We start from the raw sequence: 25,851 nt of genomic DNA, 5'->3' as shown, positions 1-25,851 counted from the left end.
CCTCCATGACGCTTACCAACTTGCCCTTCACGGCTCATTTCAGCGGACAGGGCGCATGTGTGGCAAGCGCCTTCTAGAACCTGGACTCCTAATAATACACCAAGTATTGTAAGACAACTGGCTGGTGCGACGGGGAACAGCATCTCTGGTCTGACGGGTACCTGCAATTGGCCCAATTTGCATCGCACCACATGTGCGAGTAACCATGTCAATTACCTCGTTCAATTCGCCTCAATCCGACTCAGAAGCATTATTCGGGACGGGCGTACCGGATATATGAGCCTGCATACGTCCCTTGCCAATGCAGCACTGTCAGCAACAGCAGCAACGGCCGCCTTACTCCGCTGTCATATCCGTTGGCCCCTTTTCAGTCCAGAAGAAACTCAAACTCATCGTACAACGACCGAGGAGCCCCACACGGAGGCTAGTGGTGGTGGCGTTGAAGCTAGCGATTCTTTAATCGATGGATCAAGATGACATGACACTACAGCGTCGCCTTTTTACTAGCTCTAAGGCTTGTAAGCTTGCCAGTGAAGCTACTGCCACTAGCTGTTGTAGATACTTGAGCGCGGAAAGGGACAGGAGGTGGCTTGCGATGATGAGAAAGTCGAAACGAAGAGACCCTGGTTTTGCTCACGATGGCCTTAATTAAGCCTGGCTTTCTGGCAGAGACTACTGGGGTGCGTAGGCGACGGGGAGACGTCTCGCGTATCTGGTTTGGGTTTACGCGATGACGTCTCCGGTAGCTCCCGTCCATCATCACCACAAGGGGATCTATCAATGTGTTAGTCAGGAGCAGAAGGTTCGGCGATGAGCGAATGAAGGTGTTTGCCTCGCAAATAGGGGGTCGTCCAAACATGTGCTGCACTGGGTTGTTCAGGAGTGCGTAGAGCTACAGACCATTCGAATTCGCAGTCGTGGAGAAAGTCCATCAAGACTCCTAGGAAGGACGATGGGAGTCCATTGTAGTGCTGTAGATTCCATCGCCAAACAAGAGACTAGTAGGCGGGCAGATCCGGATTGCCAGCAATTCGATAAGATTCACGGGAGACGAGAACTCGAAGGCCGAAAAGGAAACCAAAGCTGAGATGGCTGAATGTTGGGATGGGCAAGGTGCTGGGCAAACATCAAGGTTGCCGACAGGGAAAGTGCTATCGAAACAGTTGCACGTAAGGGGTGTAGGTACTAGGCTGCGAGGAACTTCGAGTTGCTTAAAACACGGCGGTCGCAGCTGTGACACATCAGTATATATGACGATTGGCAAACGACACAGGCAGAACCGAGAAGACTTAACGATATCGCAGCGGATTCTCTGCACTGAGTCAATGCGCTATAGAGAATATATACTCAACCCTGCTCGGCGTCTTCTTGACTCCTCGGCTATGTATAACGCTATTTATCTCTGTCAGTATTCCCAGAAACCAACTCTTTTTTGTTTTCTTTTTTGTTCGCCCAACCCTATTGCGCTCGAGTTGCATCACTCTACACAAGTCCACAGCAATAAAAACCATGCTTATATGGCTATACTACGGTAAATATACTACGGTAAACGGTGCACAAGAAGTTCATATCGAGATCGACATATTGGGACCGAGGGTATCTAGGCATCTGTATTTACTTGCAAGCAGGAGAAGGATTCTGCGTGGACATATACCGTCTCTTACTCGGTAGATAACAAACCCCAAGTGATATAGATAGGGCATCACATAGAACCTGTAAGTCCAGTGGGCAAGTAATGACGACTGGCCGCTTCACGCCCCCGTATTCTTGAATTCTAGGACACGGCATTAACGAGCTATAAGAGCGCTGGGGCTAATATAGTCCAGGTCTGATGAAGCTGGTTACGTTCGGTATATACTAGCGACTTAGATGCGAGGTAGTTTACCCCGGTTATCAACGACCCAACAGGTTCACCAGCTATTTCAACTCAAATTCTCAAGTACTCGGTCTCATCGGTCATATTGTTCATATGCCTTCCTCATACACATTTGGCGGACACCTCGCACTTGCGAACGGGCAAGCCGAACATGTGTTCAGTAGAATGGCGACAATACTGCAGATGGGTTCACAGAGTAAGAACGACATGCAGATAAGCCCGGTGTTTGTACATGAACTTGAACTTGAGTAATTATCATTTTAGTATATTTCTAAGCCCATTCATATATGAATAAGCCGTGTGAGTGTATAGGTGGCCAACCCGATTCAACACTGAATCCACAGGTGTTGGGAGAGCCAGCTAGTCCCACCACCTTCTAACCCATAGCGCCAAACAATGCCATTTGTAATTCCCTACCGACTCAGGTATGCCAATGGTGGGGGTGAGAGAGGGGGAATCTTGGACGCAACGCAATAATATCTCACAAAAATCATGGATCCTCTCACCAAATCCGACCCGTCTAATCCATTTTACTTTTCCCTTCAAGAGGCTACCCACTCTTCTCCAAACTCTGCAAATTCACCAACTCAGCATACCGCCCATTCTTGCGCATGAGCTCTGTGTGCGTGCCCTCCTCGACGATGCGGCCCTGATCAAACACATAAATAATATCCGCGCGCTGGATAGTACTCAGTCGATGTGCAACCGCAATCGTGGTGCGACCCTTAGCGGCCTTATCCAGAGCCACCTGCACCACATGCTCCGACTCCGAGTCCAGCGCCGACGTCGCCTCGTCGAGCAACAAAATCTTGGGATCCCGAATCAGCGCGCGCGCAATCGCAATGCGCTGTTTCTGTCCACCGGATAGCAAGGCGCCCTTGCTTCCTACAACGGTGTTGAACCCGTCGGGCAGGGAGAGGATAAAATCGTGGATATTGGCCTCCTTGCAGGCGAATTCGATGGCCTCGTCGGTGACCTCGTGCGAGACGCCCAGGAGGATGTTCTGGCGGATGGTGCCCTGGTAGAGGGTGGGCTCCTGGGAGACGAGGGCGATGAAGGACCTGTACTGATTCACGTTGAGGGAGCTGATCTCCTTGCCGTCGACGTAGATGCCGCCCACGAGCGGGTCGTAGAAGCGCTCCAGGAGCGCGATGGTGGTGCTCTTACCACAGCCCGATGCGCCCACTAGGGCCACGTACTGCCCCGGGCGGACCGTCAGGTTCAGGCCGCGCAGGACGGGCTGTTCGGTGCGTGTCGGGTAGCGGAAGTGGACGTCGCGGAACTCGATGGTGCCTTCGATGGAATCAATCTCGGCACCGTCCGTGGACCACGTGTCGATGTCGGGTTTTCTGTCAAAGAGCGCCTTCAGCTCTGCAGCGGCGTGGTGAGCCTTGCCCATGTCGGGGGCGAAAGAGAAGATGGTGCCAGCGGACTGAGCGCCGAAGATGATGGACGAGAAACAGACGAAGAACTGGAACTGGTCGTATTCGTACTTCGCGATCAAGGTTCCTCCGTACCAGAAGCCCAGGGCGAAGGAGAAGAAGAGAAACGACTGCGAGGCGGCGTACAAAAGACTCGACTTGAGAACCGAGTTCAAGCTAGATCGCTGCTGCGCGGCCAGAGCGTGTTGGTACTGGGTGATGACATCCGTCTCTCGAGTCAACGAGGCCACGGTGCGGATGGCCGAGATGGCTTCGGAGGCATACGAAGCAGACTGCTCGTAAGCGTTTTTGGACCGACGCTGGAAGTGAGCAAGCATGTAAAAGCGAAAGAAGCCACAAGCCAGGAGAACAGGGATCGTAGCAATGCAGACCAGAGCCAGCTTCCAGCCAATGGCCAGAGCAAGACAACAAGCCGAAATCAGTGTGGTGAGCACCATAATGAGCGTCCCAAGCGTGACACCGCTGAGACCAGCGACGTGCGTGGTTTCGGTAGACAGGAACGATGTCAGGGCACCTGCCGTGTTCTCGTCCTTATCAAAGAAGGAAACATCCTGGCGAAGAAGAGTGCGGAAAGCACGGTCTCGCACCCGATGGATCAGACGCTCCGAGCATTTGGCGAAGGCGATGCCCTGGAACAGCTGGGCGATGAACATAACCAGAGCCAGCATCAAGTACATGACACTCCAAAAGTCGCTGTCTTTCTTGGTTTGGTCCGTCAGACCAGGCAGGAGAGGTTGGCTGAGAGTCTGGACCGAGCGAGTTAGCACCAAATGAAGAAAAGGGATAGGTAAACAAGGACAAGACGACGCCACTCACTATAATTTGTTTGGCGAAGAATAATGCCTGCACTGGGTTACCACCGCCGCAAATGGCCGACCAGAAGCAACCAAAGACCATCCATTGCCAATCGGTCCGGTTGAACGAGGCAATCAACTTGATGAGCACCCATAAACTGTACTGCTTTTGCTCTTCGGCCTTGTGGCCCTGCAGCGCTCGGCTCGAGGCGGACCCCTGGGTTGTGGACCGGTGCAGCTTGGCGCGCATGTCGTCTTGGGGATTTTCGCAGGAGCCTGCTGCCCCGTCCTGGGCAGACATCTTGCGAATGAGCTTGTCGTCCTCGTTGTCGATTTCTGCCTGTTCTTCGGCGGTCAATTCGTTGACCTTGGCAATGTTTTGCGCTGTGACCAGGTTGTAGTAGGCCCCGCGTCTCTCCAGCAGTTGATCATGGGTGCCCTGCTCAACGATGGTTCCTTGCGTCATGACCACGATGTTGTGCGCATCCTTAATGGTGGAGAGACGATGGGCAATGGTGATAGTCGTACGGCCTTCCGCAGCCACCTCCAATGCCGCTTGTACGACGCCTTCCGATTTCGTGTCAAGCGCACTAGTTGCCTCGTCGAGCAGGAGAACTGAAAGATATGTCAGTCAGGCCCAGCCCGGGTATCAAAGGTGAAGTCGGTGGTGCATTCGTTGTACTCACTCTTAGGATCAGAAACGATGGCTCTTGCGATTGCAATGCGTTGCTTCTGGCCACCAGACAGGAGGAAACCACGTTCTCCCACGTTAGTCTCGTAACCTTCGGGAAGATCCGAAATGAAGTCATGGGCGTTTGCCTTCTTGGCAGCTTCGATGACGAGCTCCCTTTGCTTTTCGTCGCTCTCCTTCTCATGTTTGGTACCGATGAGACCGTATCTGATATTGCCGTAGATAGTCGTGCCGAACAGAGTTGGTTCTTGCGAGACCAACGAGACGTGTTGGCGAAGCCACTGCAAGTTCAAGGTGCTGATGTCACGGCCATCGAGGTAGACCTTTCCGGCGACTGGGTCGTAGAAGCGCTCGACCAGGCCAACGATGGTGCTCTTTCCCGAGCCCGAGGCGCCTACCAAGGCGGTGGTCTTGCCCGCCGGGATCTCCAGACTCACATCCTTCATGACGACAACATCCGGCCGTGAAGGGTAGATGTGCTTGATGTGCTCCAGACGAATGGTGCCCTCGACGTGATCGGGCCGTTCGCCCGCGTCGCTGGTCGGATCCAATGGCGAAACTCGGTCGATGGTGCTGAAGATTTTGGCAGCGGCAGCGATGGCCGTGCCGAAGGCCTGCACATTCGGGGCAATGTTGCCCAAATTGAAGGCACCGATCATGACGGACATCATGATGGTGAGCACCTTGGACAGCGACGTCTCGCCATCAATGAGATAGGTGCTTCCCATCCAAAACGACAGACCGTAGTTGAGGTAGAGAATCAGCATCATCCCTGCCACCATGCAGCCGAGCGTCGTCTTGGTTCGGAAGCCAAAGTATTCGGCTTTGGTCAGGTGGGCATCATACTGCTTTGCGAGACGGTCCTGGGTGCCGAAAGCCACTGCGTTTCGAATGGAGCTAATGACCTCCTCAGCAACACTTCCTCCCAGCGCGTACGACTCAATCGAGTTCTTATTGTACTTGATCATGAACCGGGAGCCGCCGCCCATGCAGAACATCAGGGCGAACACGGTCGAAGTCAGAATCAACGTGAGTTTCCAGTACTGGACGAAACCGATGACGAAGGCGGAGACGAAGGTGGCCACGGCCGTCATAGTCAGTCCGACCTTTTCAGATATGCCATCCTGGATCAAGTTGGTGTCTGCAGTGATTCGCGTCGTGACCTCGCCGGCGCCCAGCTTGTCGAAGAAGCCAATGTTTTGACGCATGCAGCTCTCCAGGTAATGCTCTCGGATCTTGGCGCTCACGTGCTCGCCCGTGTATATGAAACCGACGGTTGCGACGTAGATGGTGACGAACTCGCCAATGGCCAGGTAAACAAAATACAGAACGAGATGGGTCATCTCGCTTACGAACTCGTCGTAGGTCATGCCAGCGCCGGCAAAGTAGCTTTGGAAAGTCCCCTGCAGGTTGCCAAAGATGACCGTCATCAAGGGCAAGGCAGCACCGCCAGCAATGGCGCATAAGGAGCTGACAGCAATGATGAGGAGGTCGTTGGTCGAGGCATATCGATACAACATGGCAAAGCCCGTCTTGACGTTGGGCGTGTTGACTTGTCTCTTGAGGATTTCGGCTTCATGGGCGGGGAGATTCCTGAACGGGTCGTTGTCTGATTCTTCAACTGCGCGGACGACTTTGGAATCGGCCTTCTCCAACGTTCTGGTGACGTCGGGACTCGAGCTGGTTCTTTGGTCGTGTGCGGCGCCATCTACATCTGTTGAGTCGCCGCCACTCGCACGACTCGAGCCTCTCTCCCAGTGTATTCCATCCACCGACATCGTCGCCGCCGTCGCCGGCTTTTCTGATATTTCGGCAGCCATTATATCGTACTCGTGATTGTCTAAGCCAGGGTATCGACGGAGAGGAATGGCGCCCGCGTTCCAGAGGAATGCGCCAAACGAAAAATGAAAATCCTTGTAATGTGATCTGCTGCTCTTGTTCGTCCGCCGCGGTAACGATACGTCGTAAATTGACTGGCCGTCGAGGACCCGTGGGAGGAGACGAGGGAAGCTCTCGGTATGCAAACTACCGGAACCAAGACTCGACAACACTCAGGTGCAGGTGCCTACGCCAATGCCAATGCCAATGCCAATGCAAAATGCAGGAGACGAAGACGGAACAAGAAACGAAGAGAGATAGGACGAAGCATACGTTGCAGCAACGGCGGATGCCATCCTTTTTCAGTTGAAATTGTTCCCTATCGCCTGCCCACTTGAGCTTCGCGGCGTTTCTATGAACGCACTGTCGGGATAATCAGACCCCATTTTGTGCACCGGAATCCTGGTCAACCGACTTTAGTATATGCACTTCGGATGATCCTAGCCAACCTGGCCCACTCGTGGGGTCAAGAGAGGGGGGGGCTTTCTTGAGCTAAGTTGGTTAAGCTATCCTTCCAAGCCGCTATGATTTTAGATCGGACTCTCCCGACTCCGAGATGGATTATTTACAATGCATGACTACAAGGTATTGCATTATGGGCGTTGTGGCCTGTCTCCTCTTAGCTGAGAAGTCGGTAAGATATCGCTGGGGACGGAGCCTGGTTGGCTACGATGTGAAAGCCGTTACGCTGCCTTGTCTTGTCTGACCAATTGGGTCAACTTCAACCCCATCTGTTGCACGATGTCTAGGTTGCTCACACCGACTATAGTGTGTTACTAGCCGCGAGGATCTCTCGAATAGGCAGCAAGTCGTCAGTTTCGCCTGACCATGCAATATAGAATCTTACATAATAGTTGTGCCGCGAAACTCTACCTCAGGTGCACGACAGACTCCCAGTCATCAAAGAGCCCCTTTGGGTTAAGCGGGATGACTTGGCACAACAATCTGGCAAGGCTTCGCCAGAGAATATTCCATACATAATAAGTAGATGGATCAGAAGTCCAGATCCCAAGTGGAGAGATCAAGATGCAATGGGGCGGGCGTATCGGCGTGCTGACTCGACCGATACCGCCTTGGGTTGTGGCGGGAAGATTATATTACCATAACTACTCACTCCATCTTACTGCGTTTTTCTGCCAGATTAGGCGAATGAGCACTAAAACAGGATGGCGCGAAACCGAAACCGAAACGGCTTGTACTAACGGGCTCTCTCATTGAGCTTTTCGGACTCCTTTTCTTGTGCAAGTGAAGTACGCGTAACGAGCGCTCCCTTCCCTCCTGCATGGCAATTTATTATTATCCATTGCAAATTTGATCTCAGGACGGACCCAGAACGTCGCACTAGTCCTAGCTAGAAACCAACGCTTGGTCGGACCTCGGACAGCTCAGGATCCCGAACGCCGGGAAGCCCAATCGGTTTGTTTCCTGTCCTGTCCTGATCTTGTGCTGGAATCGATCGCGATTGAATACCGTTGCATGGCTTCTCTGACAACCTCACTCGCTCTTCCAGGTGTTGCCGCAGTCAGCATGACTATTCAATGAGGATAGCTAACCAAGTGATTGTCTTGCCCTGTTCGAATTCGACGATGTTCCGAATCAAGTCATAACTAGTAGTGAAGTACTCCAATATGTACAATACGAAAACGAGCGGCATATGCACGTAAGCATTTGGCGGGCCCAGGGCTGACCCGATGTGTTGGATACCATCACAACTTGTTCAAGCCAAGCAATTCGCAGAGTTTGTCGCCCGAAAATGGCAAGCTCGGGGCTGTTTCGCTGTGGTGTAATGACCCACACCAACTGGCTTACATATGATGCACGACGGCATGACTCTGCCGGCCAGTGACTCATATGCTTCAGTTGACACCACAGGGCATGTTTACCATCTTCAGGCGCTAGGGGATTAAAGCGATTACGCTTGTAGGACAAGAATCCCATCCAGCCGTCTACTGCAATATATCCTGGGGGGCGGGTGACCGCCTGTTGACAGGCCATTCGGGACTAAGCACGTCAAATGCTCGAACTCGTAGAATTCCGCATAGAAGTGCCCAGGTGCGTGGCAGCGGGGGAATGTGCGGTTGACAATGAGAGGCGGCAAAGTGAATTCGACTCAGGCTTCTCATCCTGACGCGCTTGCACTTCCTCGCAACCACTTCGAGATTGCGGCTCCACGCTGCCTTGGCTGGCTGCCAACTGTCCACTACAACATTTGCAACATTTGCCACCACCAACTGACTTCCAGCTCGAAGCTTCGCCAGGCTCCTGAAACTCGAAAAGCATACCCAGTAATTCTTGAGTACGCAAAACTCATAACGGCTACCTGAGCATCGAACATATCTCCGGGCGGCCAAATGTGAAATAGGAGTAGTCAGGATTGTTTCCCCGCAGAACGGAGAAAACAGCAGGATCGCCACCCCACAAAAACTTGCGAGTACCAGCTTTGGCAGTCGAGCTCTCCAGCTCGTACTGAGTTCACCACACATCACACACTGCTTCAACAATCACGAGCTCACTCGGGTCTTGGCGCTCCCATATTTCTCCCTGCATCTATACTCAGCTCTGCTCCCAACCAACCCTCACGATGCATCTCCTCACCCTCCTCACGCCCCTCCTCCTCCTCTCAACCTCCCCCGCCCGCGCCAAAACCAAACCCAAAAACGCCATCCTCCTCTCCGAAGTCCAATCCCTCACCCTGCGGGCCAACGCGCAAACCACCCACCGCCGCGTCTCCGCCATCCCGCAACTGAAATGCATCTCGCACCCTTCCATCTGTCGGCTACACGAAATCGACGTCCTACGCTGCACCAACGAAGGCTCCGGCTACGACAGCGAGGACATCCAATGGTCGTGCCAGGCGTCTCTCCCGCCCGAGTTAAAATTGGGATCCACCGACGTCATCTGTGAGGGCTACTCGGGCCCAGAGGACGAGTACGTGCTGAAAGGCAGTTGCGGCGTCGAGTACCGGCTGGCGCTGACGGATGAGGGCGAGCGGAAACACCCTAACCTTGGTGGCGGAAGTGGAGGACCAGGACAGGAATGGGACTTGAGCGCATGGCTCTTCGGATTCATCTTCGTCGGGGTCTGCGCCTGGATTCTGTATTCGGCCTACACGCAAGCGCAAGCGAACCGGCGGCCGGGCGCACAGAGACGGCCGCGTAATAACGGCGGAGGCGGTGGCGGAGGAGGATATGGATATGACGACTCAAACGACGACCCGCCGCCGCCGTATCCGGGAGCGAAACCCTCGGGGTCGAGACAAGCTGGTGGTTGGCAGCCTGGATTCTGGACTGGAGCTGCGGCTGGAGCGGCCGGTGGTTACTTCGCAGGACGTGGGGGGAACAATCGACGACAGTCCAACTACGGCACCGGCTGGGGCTCTGGCAACAATAGCGGCTGGGGTGCCGGACCGTCGAGGTCGTCGTCGTCATCTAGTTCAGGTTCAGCATCGGCGGCGAGACACGAGAGTACCGGTTTTGGAGGTACAAGCCGCAGATAGTAGGAGGGAGAGAATCCATGGGGCTTACGAGAGACGAGTACTCCACAACTCAGTTCTCATCGCTGCACGATGGACAGCCATCGACAGCATCTCAACAAAGCAAATGGCTCAGATGTGATTTATTATTCCTACATTCCGGTTGGTGTGGTTCACCCTCTATCCTGTGCGACTGCCCCTCAAGATGTGAATTCGCCCATGTGTGAAATGCGAGTTACAGCTCATGCCAAGACAAGGGGAATCGGCCCCCCTCTTCCACAGCGGTATATCTGAGTGATCCAGCCGCAACTCAATATCCTCTCAAATCGGGGTATGTCGGTGTAAACGCCTAGCGAAATATCGCCATCTCAACTCAAATCTGCGCGCGTCTGTAGCGTCTAGCAGATGACTTTCACCATGCGCGTGCCATCCTTATATGTACACCATCGTACACAGCCCTCAAGCTCCTGAAGTTCTGCTCCCCATTTCGTCCGCTCTAGTTTTACACACAATCATCGGGCCGTGATCCACGAGTCAAGAAGTCTCGAACCTCGAAGAGGTTCTACAAGTGTACACCCATTAAATCGACCCTATCGAACGCCTTGTTGCAATTGGGACATTTTCGCATGCGATTGGCTATTCTGTCCTCAACGCACCCTCGGCAGAAGGTGTGACCGCAAGTCTTGATGACTGTGTCCTTGAACTCTTTGTGGCAAACCGAGCACGTCGCAAGTCTCTATATCGCACGTTAATATTGACCTATGAATTAACACTCGGTAGGGTCCACTCACACGTAACATATCCTCCTCTTCGGAGGAATTATTCAGGCTCTTGACTTTCCACTTGTCACGGTCTTTCGACGTATTGTCGAGGCGTACTTTTAGCCTCTCATTGTCCGCCTCCAATGCCACAGTACGTTCTCTCGCCAAGGTGGTCGCACTATCCTTCGACTTGGCCAAGCTGTTTAACTCGGTAACCTGGGACTTGAGTACATCATAGCGACGGAGTACTTCGTTGCTGGAGCTCTCCAATCTCTTGTTCTCCGTCATGGCCGCAGTATTGGTCTGTTTCAGATCCATCATCTGCTTCTCCAAATTACCCAGGAGAGTGCGGCTCTGTGCTTCGTTCTCCTTGAGCTGAGAGATGATCTCGGAACTGCGATTGTTCTGCGATCGTAGGCGGGTGATCTCTTCCTTTTTTGGGCCCGTGTCCTTGCACGCATCGTAGTACTTCTGGTTAGCCTTGCTCCTCTCAGCAATTGCTGTTGCCAGTTTCTCCTCCAATTCGGCATAATCCCCGAGTTTCTTGTTGGCAAGAGCTTGGTACTTCTTCACGGCTGCTGTTAACGGAGGCAGCTCGTGATTGATGGAGTCAAAGTCTTTCTGCAGCCTCTTGTATTTCTCTCGCAACTCGTCCAGCTCCAGGCTGTCGATGTCCGGTCGCGCAGTCATGTCGACATCCTCGCTTGGTTGCAGGCGTTGCAATTCCACCTCGAGCGCATTGATCCGAGCCTCCTGCGCACTGGTGAGTTCTTTGAAATGAGCTATGGATGCTCGTTCTTGTTCTTTGCTTGCCCTGAGTTGCGTTACTTCAGCGTGGAGCTCGTCCCGTGCAGATCTGACCCGCGCGAGGTTTGTATCTGACTGCTGAAGTTCGTCCTCAAGCTGGAGTGTCAATGTTTGCGCCTCGTCCTCCAGCTTCTTCCGATATTGATTACGCTCGTCCGCAAGAGCGATTTTCTCCGCTAGAGCTTTCTTGTTGGCCACCTCTAGATGGTTGATCTTCTTGATCAACTCCTCATGCTGAGTCTTGGATAGCTTGAATACTTCGGTTCGCGAGTAGTCTTCATCCGTCAAGCTGGTAAGCTTGACTTGTGCAGCAGTCAGCTCTTCCTGTAAGGTCTTGGCCTGAGCCAATGCTATCTCTAGCTGTTCCTGACGTTTCTGGCTCACAACTGTGGCTTCTTGTAGCGACACCTGAAGAGCTTCGTAGTTGCCGTTGGATTCGTTGGCGCCGGTACCATTCTCGAGCTCGCTGCCGGTAGGGGGCGCAGTCGCTCTTGCGAAGGCTGCTTGTTCGAGCTTCTGGACTTGGTTACTCTTGAGTCGATCGAGTTTTCTTTCGGCCTTCATATATCTCAAAGTGGCGGTGTTCAGCTGCTCTGAGAATCCATCTCTCTCCGAGGTGAGTCGGTCAAGCTTCACTAGGAAATCTTTTTGGTTGGCTAGCAACCTATTGACCTGCGATTCCAAATTGCTGATATTAGGAGGCACCTGACCGCGAGCAGAAGCTAGGTTGTTGATAATAGATTCGGCCATCTTCTTGATACAGGATGAGCTGTCGGCCAGATGTGCCTCGAGGTCTTCGACGTCCTTGAACGACGTGTGCGTAGGAAATGCCTGCGGGGTGGAGCCTGGTTCAAGAGGAATGGTACCGTCGGCCAGAATTTGTATCTCTTGCAGTAACTGAGAGGTGTCAGCAACATCATGATGAGCGGCTTCATGGCTACTTGGCTGCTTACCTGAACCCACCAAGCATCGACTACTCTCATATGATCCTCGTGATGGGCTGACCTTCGCTTTAGGTCCTCTATTTGTGCCTCCAGTGTGCTGCAAGATCGCTTGTATTCTAGCATCTGGCGGTAGATGGCATCTTTCTGGTAATCCTAGCCATTCCATATCTGTCAGCGTCTCCACTCCCTCACAGCTTCATGGATGGTGTGCATGTACTTGACAGCGAGGCAAGTCGGATCAAGGTGGGGAGAATCAATCGTGGGAGGATGGGTTGTCATATGAGGCAATGTTAATGGCAGCGTCGCTGGGCATTAGTACTGGAACGGTGAGTATGGATTCGTCCGAGGACAACGATGTAAAGCAACAACAGTAGCAATACCCCTCCATCGCGGCGCCATAGACGATAGATATGTGTACGTGGCTGTGAATATTCGGGGGGGAGGGGGGGAAGGCGGGGATACCGGTGGTGGTGTTGAGTTGGGCGGAGATTGAGAGTCTGGTTGTCATTCGCGCGGAGCTTACCTGAACCCAGTCATCGTCTCTAATGTCGCCATCATCTTTGGATGACTTGCTGCTGCCATTGACAGCCTGGCGCTTGCTGGGAGGAGCAATGTCATCAGCGCCCCCAAGGGGTCTCTTGCGGTCCTCCATCTTGACGAAGGTGGAAGGCGGCGCAGATGGGGTGGCAGTGGATAAAGGCATGAAGAAGGCGGTCCAGATGGGAAACGGGCGAGGCGAGGCAATGATGGTGGTGATGGAGCCGAGCGAGCGACGGCCAAAGGTCAGTCGGCAGCAATGAAATGAGACGACGCCGTCGACAGACACAAGAGGTAGGACGTCAGCAGTAGCCTCGTGACATGAGTGATGCGCGGATGCTCGAATATGCGACGTCGCCGCGTCAAGATTGAAAGTATATGGTGTCCTCAATGCTAGGTGTGGGCGAGAATGGGAACTTGGACCGTTCGGTACAGGATGGGTGAGAGGAGGCGATGACCCAGCCGGGCCTTGATTCCAGGAGTTGTGAAAAATGAGGTTGTTGCACCTTCGAACGTGGAAGTCGGGCCTAGTCTCGAATGGGGATGGACACTTTAGCGGCACCTGAAGTGGACCTGGTGGATGGTGCCCAGCTAGTGGCCAGTGCGCCCTCCTTATCGGCAAACATCATGATGATAAGGAATCCTCAGAATCCATCCCACTTGAAATGTGGGAAGACGTTGATTGAAACATGGACCATGCTAGGGAAATTGAGGTCATACGTCCCACCTCTCTCTATTTTCAGAATGAATTGAGTGATAAAAAAAGATTTATCTCAAATTGTCTCAAGTGGTCATAGGCTCATCCTACTTTGACACATGGTGAAAAGCCAAACCCCCAAAAGCCAGTTGGATCCTGGTTATTGACAAGGGCTGCCAAGAGAAGTGGGCTTTCAGATTCCCCGCTGAATTTTTGGCTAGCGGCCCGTGCATTTCAAGTCCCTCTATTAGCTCCATGAGCAATTGCAAACACGAGGAGGACTTCTTATTATTCACCACTCCCACCCAAGTTTTTCTCACAATCCACAGACCAAACCTAGTGAAAGGTACTTGGTCAACATCAGACATCTTCGTCAAGGTGCCTGTCAAGTTACAAACAGTCCCAACTTCCTTTGGTGCTCTCTTGAACCACGCCGATGCACACGTTAACGCAATCATTACTAGAGGAGTGCGGCAGAAAAGTCGGGTCATCGTGCCAAGATGAGTTCCATGTTGAAGAAGCCCGGCGGGCTTTCCTTCAAGCCCAAGGCCAAGCCCAAGATAGCTGCACGTCGCCCTGGCGGAGGAGAAACTACTTCTGCACCACAAGCAACTGCCGACACGGTTACGTCTACCACGACAGGAGCCCCTACCGATGAACCACAGTCCCTAGCATCGACACCTGCCCCAACCTCTGTTGTGCCTTCTGTCTCTGCTCCTCAAGCCTCGAATGAAACCGCCATACAAGGACCGCAAGACACCTTGAAGGACGCGACACCCGCTGTTACAAAACCGGCCAAAGCTGCGAAACCATTGATATCACAACCTACACCTGAGCCTACTGCTCCGACACCCCTCACACAAAGACAAGTTCCCCAGCTTGTCTTGAACAGTCCTGTGCCTACCAGCAGTATACTAGTAGGCTCTCAAGTCCAATCACAGGCAAGCACAGCACCCGCGGTCATCCCACAACCGCAACCAGCTACATCCGCTGCCACAACTCCTGTGCCTACACAGTCCTCCACACCGAATCCGAGTACCACCACCACCCAGCGTTCGATTGGACAATCGACTCCTGCCCCCGAAGGGCCCATCATACCAACAACTGCAATTTCTCAACATACACCCTGTCCCGCCGCTTCAGCTCCTCGGAGAACCCTCCCATCGCCATCGCGGTTCCCGGTTTCCGACACCATCACTGCTGTCCCACCTCAAACAGACGCTAGACTATCTGTGGCACCACCGAAGCAGAAGCGAGTATATTGCAAACGTGCGGGGCCAGCTGGGGTCGATAACAATGATGAGGGATCCTCCGCACCTAAACCGAAGCGTCAGCGCAAGACAACAGCGCCGGCAGCTGGCAATGGTCAGAACAATGGAGATATCTCCGATGGAGAGGTCGGCCGCGCAGCACCCACGCTCTACCGTCGCCGCCGCCGCGAACCCACACCTGAAGATGCCGAGGAACAAAGACTCGACTTGACTACCACAAAAGTCGGCGACTTGACCAGAGATTTATTTATTGGTAAAAAGTTTAAGCATGCCGATGCCATTGCTGAGAGGCAACGACAGATGCGCCGCGACGCCAAGTTGAAAAAACTAGAGCGACAGAAGCGAGCCATGGGTCTCCTGCCGGATGAGAATGAGACTACCGAGGACTCGCGCGCCGGTACACCAGCAGACGGCGATGCAGGCACTCCTGCGCCAGAGGTTGCACAGGCAGATAGCGGCGGAAATATAGACTATCAGGTGATCGACGGACAAATCGTAATCAATCAAGCATCGCTTCAAGTAGACCATCACGCTGGTCAGGAAACGCCAATGGAAACGGTTGAAGAGGATGAATTCACACACCTTACAACCTCGGCAACCTACATGAGGCCATCCCGTGCCATGGGTGGGAACCATTGGACAGACGAGGATACGGAGCGCTTCTACCATTACTTGCAGATGTTCGGCACTGATTTTGAGACTATCTCCCACCTGTTTCCCGGAAAGACCCGCCGGCACATTAAGCTCAAGTTTAACCGTGAAGAGAAAGCACGACCAAAGCGTGTCAATGCTTCGATGATGGCGCGTGGGACAAAACCAGTGGCCATTGATCTTGACGAGTATAAGTCTAATCGACGTGGCGTGCCAGAGTGGGAGGAGAAGGAGAAAATTGAAGAGATGCAGAAACGACTAGCAGAGGAGCATGAGGCGGATCTCGAGGCTTTGCGTCAGGAACGTCGCGAGGCGGGACTGCTGGACGAAGAGGAAGAGCCTGCAGAGGAGGAGACAGGCGAGTCGCAGGGAGATAAAGACAAAGGGCAGGAAAATGCCCCGGCAGTGGCAGAAGTTGAAGTTGAGGCTTGATCCGAGCAACTTCAACTGATCTCAGCGTGCAACACAAAAAGCGAAACAACGGGGATGACGATGGCGATGAGGGCAACTGCAGAGGCTGCAGGCTTTTTATTTTGATACCCCATTTTCTTCTATGGCAGCCGCCTTACTTGCTTTTGTCGTCGTCGTCGTCATGAGAGGAAGCAGTCGGCATTCCTTGATACCAAGTTTCCTTAGGAACTACCTCACGACTATATTCGGTTGTATCAATATGGAAAAGCAGAAGGAGTAGGCCATGCAGTTCGCCAATCATGATTGGCGGTAACCTGAGAGGAAACATAGTCTACCACTGAAGTAACATCATGAGTAGGGAATACAAGATCTGAAACCTCTGGGTATAGAGTAATTGTGGTTAATTAGAGTAAAAAAAGATGGCTTTGCCACATTTTGGTCAAAGCTATCATGAAAGGATGGTCATGTTACGTATTCTAGACATAGTCGTGACTGCTCAAGTGGTAAGGGACACAATTGGGTTCGGGGAGTGTTTGGGTTTATGGATACCATTTCAGGGAGCCTCGTTGTGATTGTCTTCTATCTTGGAGTTTGAGGCATTTCTTCATACCTAAGTATTGCACAAATATGTAAGGAGCTAGGTAATGGACACTGAACACAGGGTTTGCATGTGAACAGACGATGTTTTCACATTTATGTATTTGTTTTCTGAAATATCACAATCAATAAAACTGGACACCATGCCGTAGTTGCTACATGCCATGCCGGGGAATATAGTCGTCAACCCAGACCAGAATAGACCTCAGCATTCCTTTGCTCCAAAGCAATGTTGGTATTTTTGCGTGTCCGCACGTGGAGAAAGCTCCCTTTGTTTCTTATTCATCGTGTATCATCATTTTGGTTCCTGTATGGAGTGGAAACTACCTAAGCTATATTGCTGGGAGCTATCCATCGTTCTCAAGAACAATGCCGTGTTCCCCTGTCAAATATCAGGGGCTAGTGCTCCAAGTCACATGCCTGAACGCCAATACGTGATGACGTTGACGGAAATTAGTGTGAGAGAAGAGGGGCTACAAGAGTGCCAAGTGATGGAGGGATATCATGAGATCAGGCGGGAGATAATCCGCAACAGAAAGACGAAGATGTTGGGTATGAGAGCCTTACTCTACATCTAAGCTTGAGACGGATCATCGTCCTCGGGCTGGTCAAACAAAAAATTCGCTGCCAGCTCCTCATTCTTGTCACAGGCGAAGTACGCCTGAATGGCTTGCTCTTGGCTAAAGCCCAAGCGACACAACTATGTCAAGTTAGCCCAACGATTATTTCGGATGGATACGGGGGTTTTACTCGATCAATGGCATCATGCTCCTCAGGGGTGACACTGATTGTCTGGGCACCTGGAGGGAGAGCCGCATCCTCGTCGGCATCCTCCCCCAACAAGCTCAGGAACTGGTCGGGGTTCGACGAGATGAGTTGGGCGAGCTGAGGATTGCCGGCGCCGAGTTGCTGAAGAATGGGCTCAAGCATCTGGGGTTGCTGTTGGACGACCTGTCGAAGCTGTTGGAACTGAGCATTGTTGCGCAAGAAGTCCAGGTTGCCAAGATCCCGTCCACCGGCAGCGGCAGCAGCTGCTGCCCCGATAGAAGCAGCTCCAGCAGCCCCCGCTCCTCCACGAGCTCCGCCTCGGCCTTGCTGTTGTGCAGCAAGATCAAATAGGTTGACCGAACCACCTTCCTCGCCTTGAGCGGCGGCAGGGGCTGCAGGGGCGATGGCGGAAGCTTGCGCAGGAGCTGCCTGGGCCGGGGCCTGCTGTGGAGCCTGTTGGCGAGCGCTCTCAGGAATACCCTGAAATCATGTCAGCTACGAGGCGGTATCATTCTAATGGCAATGTAACGCACGTTCAGCAGATATTCGACAGCGCGGTCGGGGTTAAAGAATGCGGCACGCATGGCAGCATCGATCTGTGCACGCTCGAATCCCATAGCCTCCATGTTGGCAATGACTGCGGCTCGCTCAGCGCCCATGGCCATGCCACTGGGGTCGTTGCCACTTGGAGCCTCAGTCGCGCCGGCCGGGGTGGGAGTCGCAGGTGCAGCAGCAGCGCCACTGGCGGCATGTGAGGGCGCAGCAGGGGCAGCTGGAGTTGCAGCGGGGGCTCGGGCAGGCGTCTCGGGAACATTGGCGGAGCTTGATGAGGCAGCAGCTGCCGCAGCAGGCTTGGGCTATGGCAGTGGTTAGAGGTGTTACATCAGGTGTCATGGCTTAATGATATCGCTTACCTTGTTCACCATGCAAACAACGAACCCCTTCTCCTCAATCTTGTAGCTCTCGACTGTATCGTCATCCTTGAGGATCTTGCCTGTGCTGAAATTAGTTATGCTCAACCACAACATATCAAATTGCGGCCATACCCGAGTAGATGAGTTTCTGGGCCTTCGGATCCCACCCCTTCTCCTCAGAGATTCTCTGCTTCACGGCAGACACCTATTTCACATCAGCATGTGTCCGGCTTCAAAGCTTGTTGTGTAGTGAAAGGGCTGGGGCGAGGGTGAGGGTTCGCCATGGCGGGCGTGTTTGGGGCGGGGCGCAAAGCAGCTGTCGCAGCAGAGCCCGAGCTGCGCGTGTCGTGATGTGAACGGTGATAACGTACGAGATCAGTGGGCTCGACATCGAGCGTAAACTTCTGCTGCTTGAGATCCTGCGTAGGTAGATGTTAGCATCGTCGGCGACACATTGGAGCAGGTTGGGCCGTGGCTAGAAGTTTCGTTCGGACAATCATACCTTGAAGGTGACCTTCATCTTGACGGCAGTCGCGGCTGACAACGGGTCGCAAGGATGGAATATGGTCGACGATAGAAGCTTTCCAATCCAAGGGGATCAAAAATGCAAAGATTAATTCTGGTTGGCGATGCTGATTCCGCCTCTTGGTTGTGAATTGATGGGTGACGGTTAGGTGGCTGCGAACGTCGACGCAGGCAAGTTGTGATCGGTTTTAGCGGGGAGTCGACCGAAATCCCAGGTAGCAATGATGACTTGTCGCGGGGCGTCGCCGTGGGGCGTAGGCTGGGGAAGCTTATTGGCAGAGAGCTCTCGTGGCGGAGTCGCCTAGAACGTAGCGCTACGATTGGCTGAAAGGGACTTGAGGCTGCACTTCTTGTGGCACCAGGAGATCCGCACCTTCCAACAATTGCAACTAAAGTTACGGTCGAATTCGCTTCAACACCCCTGGATTGCGAATACTTGAAGTTGGTATTCGGCTGGCCCAGGTGGTCGAGGTGGTCCAGGGCAATGTCGACGTTGTCGGAGTGTCGATCGTGTCTTCACAGGGTCAAAATGACACGCTTCTTTTACTAGATTTGCTTCGCCGGGGTGCTTTTGAGCTATGTAGAACTGACTAGTATACCAAATGGTGGAATGAAATGCTTTCTTGTTATATGTTTGGGCGGCTTGAATGCCTCCGGGGTTCATACGTTTACTTGCTTTCTTGCACCCACTCTGATAATATGTCTCAAGGGTTACTCATTGTGCTGCCTGTTGAAAGCAGTTATGCCGGATCCCAGTTCACTATGGGAAACTGAAAAGCTTCGAGAACCCTTCCAAGTTAGACTATTAACCAGAAACCACTGGATGAAATATTATGTCCTTGTCTATTGTGCATTCCGACAGGGATCACGTTAACTTAACAATGTGTTCCACCAAGATATCGTAGATTGGGTATTCCTCGACACTTTATTTTAGATGCCGGACAAATTACGATGACAAAACCCTAGTAGATGAGTGTAGTTTTACTTTATTTGGGTTATCTGGGTTTTAACTAAATTTTAAGTTGTTCTTATTCCTCGCAGAAGTGAACATTGATGGCTTTATCTTCAAGCCCACCCCTTGGCTACCATTTCAAAACTTCAACGCCGCGCTAAATCACAAAGGTATCTTCCAGCAATGCAAGTGTCCAGAGACAACTGGACTCAAAGAAATAACAGCATCAGTATAAGGCGTAAGACGTCATGGCGTACCGTAACATGCTTTAGGCAGCACGACATGGTGCGACAGACAAAGAAAATCGTCGTGGTCATTATCATCATCATTGCCCTCGACCTCTCATTGAGAGATGCCTAAACCCCCCGCAGTCATATCAATCTCTCCATCCCGTAATTTCCTACACTGATATTCAGTGAAGCTCGTTCGAGAGCCGGCGCCAAGAACCCACCCGGGGATAGGAGGTGTCATCCTCCGCTCCTCTTCTTCGATCGCCTCCGCCAAAGTTGGAGTCATGCGGCCGCTGTCGTAGCTTCCTGACCGGTTGAGAGGACTGGGAGATGATGGCAAACTGCCGCTGCGCATCCGGGTAAGCGACTTCTCGGAGATCGTCCTTCCAGCTTGGGGCGCCGCCACCACTGACGTGCCAGGGGTCGCTGCGGGCGGCGGTGTAGGAGAATCAGACCGGAACAAAGGATGTATGTGTAGCTCGCTTGTTGAGGCATGGGCTGTCAACAAGGGCGGGGGCTTGGGTACCGGGCTGTAGCTTCGACTTCTTCTACGTGTCTTCTTGGGCGGCTCAAGGTCTAGCGCACAACCAGGGCTGGGGCTTCGACTCGTCGTCGGGCTTGCGGGGATTGTTTCCAAGAATCGAGGGGCTGGTGGTGATGAGGTTTCCAGAACCGTTTGTCGACTCTGGGAGTCGACTCCAGACGTATCCCAAGAATCAAAACCATCCTCTACAACACTGGAACGTTCCTGGTTGCTAGTCGACTCAAGGGAAGCAGTTCGCCGTTGTTGGTAGATGCTTCCGGTTCTCGAGCTCATTGAAAGCAGTCGGGTCTTAGATGAGATCGGTCGCACAGCATGAGAGATTGAGGTTCGGATAGAACTGAAAGTACCGGCAACCGAATGGCCGCTGCTAGTGCTGGGTGGGCTTTGGTGATCTGTTACCTGCCATTCTTTGGACTTTGCGCTGGTGACGGTCGTTCGTGTATACGGGATTGATTTGACCCGCATCTGCGGAGTAAAGCGACCTTCTTCCTCGTTACGGCTCGATTGAATCTGATCAGAACCGGACAGTCGGCTGACGACAAAATAGACCACCACAAAAAGAAGTTGGCCGGCAAAAGCGAAACCAAGCCCAACCGCTGCACCAATCAAGAAGTTCAACTCGGGTCCGCCGAGAATCAGCTCGTTCTCCGTATCTTGGCCAAGGATCACCAGTACCACAACCGATGCAGTTGTTGCAACAACACTTCCAACCAGACTCACAGCGAACCAGATGCCAGCTGACCGTTTTGGACGGGACGCCTTGCGAAGGCAGGTAGAAAGAAGAACGGCCAACAGGACAAACATGATGGCTTCGAAGCCAGATGCCACAGCGGCAGCTGTCTGTACCGTCGAGGACTTTCGTGCCGTGCGGGCGTTTGCCACATCCAGCAGAAAGACAACAGCAGTCGCCAGGAGTGCGGCAACACCCAGCACGGCCGGGAGAAGACGAGGCATCGTCATAGTGGTAAAAGTTCGGTCGAGGGTGTTGTCAGCGTGACACGAGAAAAATCACAAGTAGATTGCGTCTTGAAATAGTAACGGGATAAATATTCATGGACGGTCAAACGGAGCGCGCGGTGATTCACGTTTCAAAATGCGAGTGAAAGGGTAGGCCACCCGCTTTTGAGAACCACGGGAGACAAGCGTCGCTTTCGACTATCTCAGACCACTGTGATCCTGGGATGAGAAGAGCGAAATGTGCTTCGCTATACGTCTAGTTCAAAAGGCGTGGCGTGGTTGTTGGCGCAGGAGACGAGTCTCAATACAGGTCGCCGGGTATTGCTAGAGGATCGAGACCGTAGACAAACTCCAATTTCTCCGCGCACACCAATAGACGAAACGCAGTGTCCGATAGAAGTTCGAGAGGGTTTTTGTACGAGTAGCGGTTGAACGAAACGTGCAGACATGGGGTGGGGGCCTGGGGAAGTGTCCAGCGATTTCCGATATAGCGCAATGATGCCAGGCTAGTGAAAGCAGAGCAAGATTGCAGGCGAGAGGGATTGACCGAGAGATAATCAGGATTTAATTTTGAACGAACGACAGAATCTCGGCTGCAAGTGTAGCCGTTCGCTGGGAAATAGAGGTAAGGGAAAAAAGAGTGCGAGAAAATAGTAGCGAGGGACTTGGCGAGGTAAGGCGAAGTGTTGGTGTTGGTGTTGGTTGTAGTGTTTGCAGTATTCGAGCGGACCCGTCAGGCCAAAGTGCATAGAATGCGTATATGAGGGCCGACGCGTTCAAGGTTGAGGTCCGACGCGATCTATGGGAAGGATGCAGCAGATGAACCCTGGTTCCGACTTCCTTCCAGGCCTGGAAACTGGGAATGCTTTGCAGGGATCTGCAAGGTACGGTGCAGGCTGTGGTATTGTAATGGCGTGGTGGTCCGTGGTCAGATTCGGTGCACGAGCCTCGTCTCATCCGTCATCCGTCATCCGGCATTGGGCGCGGGGATTGGCCGGATCGATCTTTGGTTCCTGGGAACTAGTGGAGGCGCAAACAACTTATTGCTCGCTGGGCTGCACTCAAAACTTCGATATGCCAGTCGTTTTCTGCGTCAGTCCTGCTTCTGGTCGTTCTCTCGAGCCGCTTCGTACGCTACGTATGCAGCAGATGGCGTGGGAACTATGGCGAGTTTATTGAAACGGTGTCCCTCCCTTGGTGCTGCGACGCAATCTCGTCGATTGGCTCAGAGTGTCGGGCCAGAGTTGGCGATACTTAGCCCGCGACGACGGAGCCGGGAGTTGTTATTGGCCACCCAGTAATATTGTCTCGAAAAGAGAGTTGCGTCTTGATCTGGTGCTCAAGGTAATAATCGTCAGACAAACGACGGCCAGGTACCTGCAGACAGACAGACGACTTGAAAATGATAGGGTAAAGAATGACTGATGGAGCTGAGCCTGCCAAGCGTTAAAAGGGCGAAAAGAGAAGATATTGAGCAACCAACGGACGGAACTCTGTGTGTTATGTAACACAGCAGCTGGGTGGCAGGGCACCAACTTATCAACTGTTTTGCGATATTTGTCCAGGGCCCCAAGGAATGGAGCTACTTTTAGTCAGGTAGGGCCCGGACCTGCTTCATTTCTTGCAGCCCTTTTAAAACGCAAGGATGTGTGGATTATAGGGACCCAGCCCACATCTAGTCCAGACTCTGCCTAGTCTGTTTCTACAGAGCCTCTAGGGCCGTCTCGCTTCCAAGGTTCCAGAATCCAACAAGGACCATTGTTGCAGATTGGCACTGCGGAGCCGACTTTGCACGTTGTGCCGGGTCGTATTCCGCTGCGGCTGGCGTCGATGCAAAAAAGTTGCGAAAGGAGGCTTCGTTGTCAAGGCCGTGCAACACCGATGGAATGCTCGCGGTGGCATGTTATTCAAGAAACGGCGCACATACTTAGGCATTCGTCATATCATCAGACACCATCAACATGGCTGTTGTCGTTCAACTTGATGGTTTTCGATTTCGCTTTCTTCACTAGTGCTAGGCATTCCTGCTGTCCCAACTGCTATTATCCAGGCCTCTCCTTGCCTCCAAGCCAGCATACCGTCGCTATGTGTAAGAAGACAGAAGGGTTCCTGGGATGGCCCCAGCTGCGACGACGAATTTCCCGTTATCATGGACCCCAGATGCACGAACCCAACGCAGGAACAGCGAAAATGGCAAGTTTGTTCTTCTCATCTTCCCGGGTGATTAAGTTGCTTCGTTCCCTGCAACCACATGTGCACCCAGCAAAATTATAAAGTTCCGGCACTTTTCTTCCAAGTTTCCGGAAAGCAACTCCAGTTCCCCACCCACTAGGAGATGTAGTGCTCCGTATACTCCCCTGTTCTCTAGTCTGCCGTGTTCCAACGGGGATTATGGTTCATCAGGATTGCACCTTGGCTCATCAGCGATTCCTATAATTCCGGGGATAGGCTGCCAGGAAGTTGGTCCATAGGAAGCTGGTACTACGGTTCTGGGAAGGTGATCCAGAATCAAGATCGAACCTTTGACAAAGTCAAAGGAAAAAACATCGCCGTGCTGAAACATGACCTGTTCGTATCATCCTTACCTTGGCTCATTCTCGATTTCCTACACGGCGGCGAGCACGTAGGCACTACAACCTACCATAGTATGCTTGCAAAATTGGAGCCACGGCGCACACCGTCGCAAGCCAGGGCGACCGTGCCTGGGAAGCGAACACAGCCATCCGTCTCAGCCTACCTGTCCAAAGGGGCTCAAAGGGGAAATTTCAAGCAAAGTAGAACAACTTTCTTTTTCTTGGGGGTGGGGAGGCAGGGGAGGTTTGGTGGCATCTCTTGAAAACAACACTCCGAGGCATCTCATGTTTTCTCTCCGTCTCTACATTGGCCAATCAGAGATGATAGACCGCTTGGATCTGTAGCTTTTGCTTCTTCGCTCACCATCATGCTTTTTGAGACATGGCGACATTTCGGAGATGTGCTTGGCGACACGGCGGGGCTTGTGTTGTGTCGTGACAAGATCGGTGAGAATCCGTTGGACGATCCTCGACTCCTCTCATTAAAGTAGCGCACAGCGTGTCCGCAGGTCGCCGCACTTTATGGTCCCACATTCATTCCATTCCTTTTGCGCTCGAGCTCGGAGTGAGACGGCGAAGGGGGTGCAGTGTTGGACAGCTTGGCAACAGGCATCTTCTTGTGCGCAATAAACAGTAATAAGGTTTTGCCGGAGGGCAAGAACAGGCTGCCTTGCTGCGTACACAGTGACAGCCGAGATGGAGACCCGACATCTGTCAGATACAAAAGACGACAGCGGCACTTCATGACCATCCCAGGCAGCATCTATGTAAGGAGATACGACTGGGCAATCTGGCGGTACGAAGCGATCGACAGCTGTTCCGTTACTAGTTGGCGTGCATAGGGGGGCTTGTCGCTTTTCCAATCTAATCCAATCTAACGCTGGGGAGCCAGCTACCTGGGAATCATGAAGGCATGATGAGGCTGCTGCTGCCGAATCTCGTTACGGCTGATATGTGACAGGCTCCTTGTCTCAGGGCTAAGGCTAATAATAAAAGTAGGCTTCGTCAGCCCTCGGTCTTCTGCGTCAAAGCATCAAAGCACACAAATTGAAAAGGGCTAAGGGAAACAAACAAGGCGGTTGACCTCATCTCATTCGTTCCCGGCAGAAGCTTATGGCCGGAAATGGCTACCAACACCAGACAAAGGCGTTTTCAGTCCTGCACTAGCCCAGGGTCGTAAGACCCGGAGCCGCCGTGCCCGGGTTGTTCGTCATAGGGCTTGCAAAGGTCTGTGAGTGAAGTGTGAAGTTGTTATTACAAGATCCTCATGTGGTTTGCAACTTCTGACTCGCTGTCATCTCGGAGACCTCTTCGTAGAATTGCACTGAATTATGGATATTTCGCTCTCACAAACCCTACTCGGAAGAGTGCGTCCACAGTGCCGGGTCACTTGGATGGTGGTTAGAGATATATTATATTCGTCTCCACAACGCATAGGACGTCTCCATGTCTCCATCTGTCTGCGCAGTTTCGTTCGCAGTTTGCCTAGTTCGTCTTGACAGTCTACCACTACAGATGGGCCGCAGGGCTCCGACCCTCTTCCAAGCTGTGTGATTGGT

General features: G+C 52.7%; 6 protein-coding genes across 6 annotated transcripts; 2 read left to right on the top strand and 4 right to left on the bottom strand.

Moving 5' to 3' along the window:
- Window positions 1–2,426: 2,426 nt before the first annotated feature.
- BCR38DRAFT_333091 (P-loop containing nucleoside triphosphate hydrolase protein) lies at window positions 2,427–6,581 on the bottom strand (the record flags this gene model as incomplete). Its single annotated transcript, XM_040855192.1, has 3 exons — window positions 2,427–4,064; window positions 4,135–4,727; window positions 4,799–6,581. The coding sequence occupies 3 exons, from the start codon at window positions 6,579–6,581 to the stop codon at window positions 2,427–2,429; spliced, it is 4,014 nt and encodes a 1,337-aa protein (XP_040720041.1).
- Window positions 6,582–9,111: 2,530 nt separating this feature from the next.
- BCR38DRAFT_99470 (uncharacterized protein) lies at window positions 9,112–10,488 on the top strand. The gene has a single exon (XM_040865841.1). The coding sequence runs from the start codon at window positions 9,263–9,265 to the stop codon at window positions 10,175–10,177; it is 915 nt and encodes a 304-aa protein (XP_040720040.1). The 5' UTR covers window positions 9,112–9,262; the 3' UTR covers window positions 10,178–10,488.
- On the bottom strand, window positions 10,296–13,131 carry BCR38DRAFT_420974 (RING-12 protein). Its single transcript, XM_040859413.1, has 2 exons — window positions 10,945–13,131; window positions 10,296–10,889 (listed from the first exon to the last, which is right to left on the bottom strand). The coding sequence occupies exons 1-2, from the start codon at window positions 12,829–12,831 to the stop codon at window positions 10,716–10,718; spliced, it is 2,061 nt and encodes a 686-aa protein (XP_040720039.1). The 5' UTR covers window positions 12,832–13,131; the 3' UTR covers window positions 10,296–10,715.
- A 1,976-nt stretch (window positions 13,132–15,107) lies between these two features.
- On the top strand, window positions 15,108–16,253 carry BCR38DRAFT_333378 (uncharacterized protein; the record flags this gene model as incomplete). The annotated part of the gene is made up of 1 exon (XM_040855222.1): window positions 15,108–16,253. A coding segment is annotated over one exon (1,146 nt), but the record flags the coding sequence as incomplete, so codon positions are not given.
- A 1,150-nt stretch (window positions 16,254–17,403) lies between these two features.
- BCR38DRAFT_454962 (XPC-binding domain-containing protein) lies at window positions 17,404–19,031 on the bottom strand (the record flags this gene model as incomplete). Its single annotated transcript, XM_040861748.1, has 7 exons — window positions 17,404–17,529; window positions 17,580–18,077; window positions 18,131–18,454; window positions 18,512–18,591; window positions 18,644–18,716; window positions 18,883–18,930; window positions 19,014–19,031. The coding sequence occupies 7 exons, from the start codon at window positions 19,029–19,031 to the stop codon at window positions 17,404–17,406; spliced, it is 1,167 nt and encodes a 388-aa protein (XP_040720037.1).
- A 1,299-nt stretch (window positions 19,032–20,330) lies between these two features.
- Window positions 20,331–21,722, bottom strand: BCR38DRAFT_481236 (uncharacterized protein; the record flags this gene model as incomplete). The annotated part of the gene is made up of 1 exon (XM_040863359.1): window positions 20,331–21,722. One exon carries the CDS (start codon window positions 21,720–21,722, stop codon window positions 20,331–20,333), a length of 1,392 nt encoding a protein of 463 aa, XP_040720036.1.
- Between the last annotated feature and the right edge of the window lie 4,129 nt (window positions 21,723–25,851).

The sequence above is a fragment of the Pseudomassariella vexata genome (genome assembly GCF_002105095.1).
Source record: "Pseudomassariella vexata strain CBS 129021 chromosome Unknown BCR38scaffold_2, whole genome shotgun sequence".
Classification (NCBI taxonomy): Eukaryota; Fungi; Ascomycota; class Sordariomycetes; order Amphisphaeriales; family Pseudomassariaceae; genus Pseudomassariella; species Pseudomassariella vexata.
The sequence above is the reverse complement of the archived record's forward strand: the minus strand, read 5'-3'. Positions and strand labels throughout refer to the sequence as shown.

Coding starts and splice junctions, on each gene's coding strand:
- BCR38DRAFT_99470 (XM_040865841.1), top strand. CDS start 9,263: ATGCATCTCCTCACCCTCCTCACGCCCCTCCTCCTCCTCTCAACCTCC.
- BCR38DRAFT_420974 (XM_040859413.1), bottom strand. CDS start 12,831: ATGGAATGGCTAGGATTACCAGAAAGATGCCATCTACCGCCAGATGCT. Junction 10,890..10,944: donor AAGAGGAGGATATGTTACGT/GTGAGTGGACCC, acceptor CGTGCGATATAG/AGACTTGCGACGTGCTCGGT.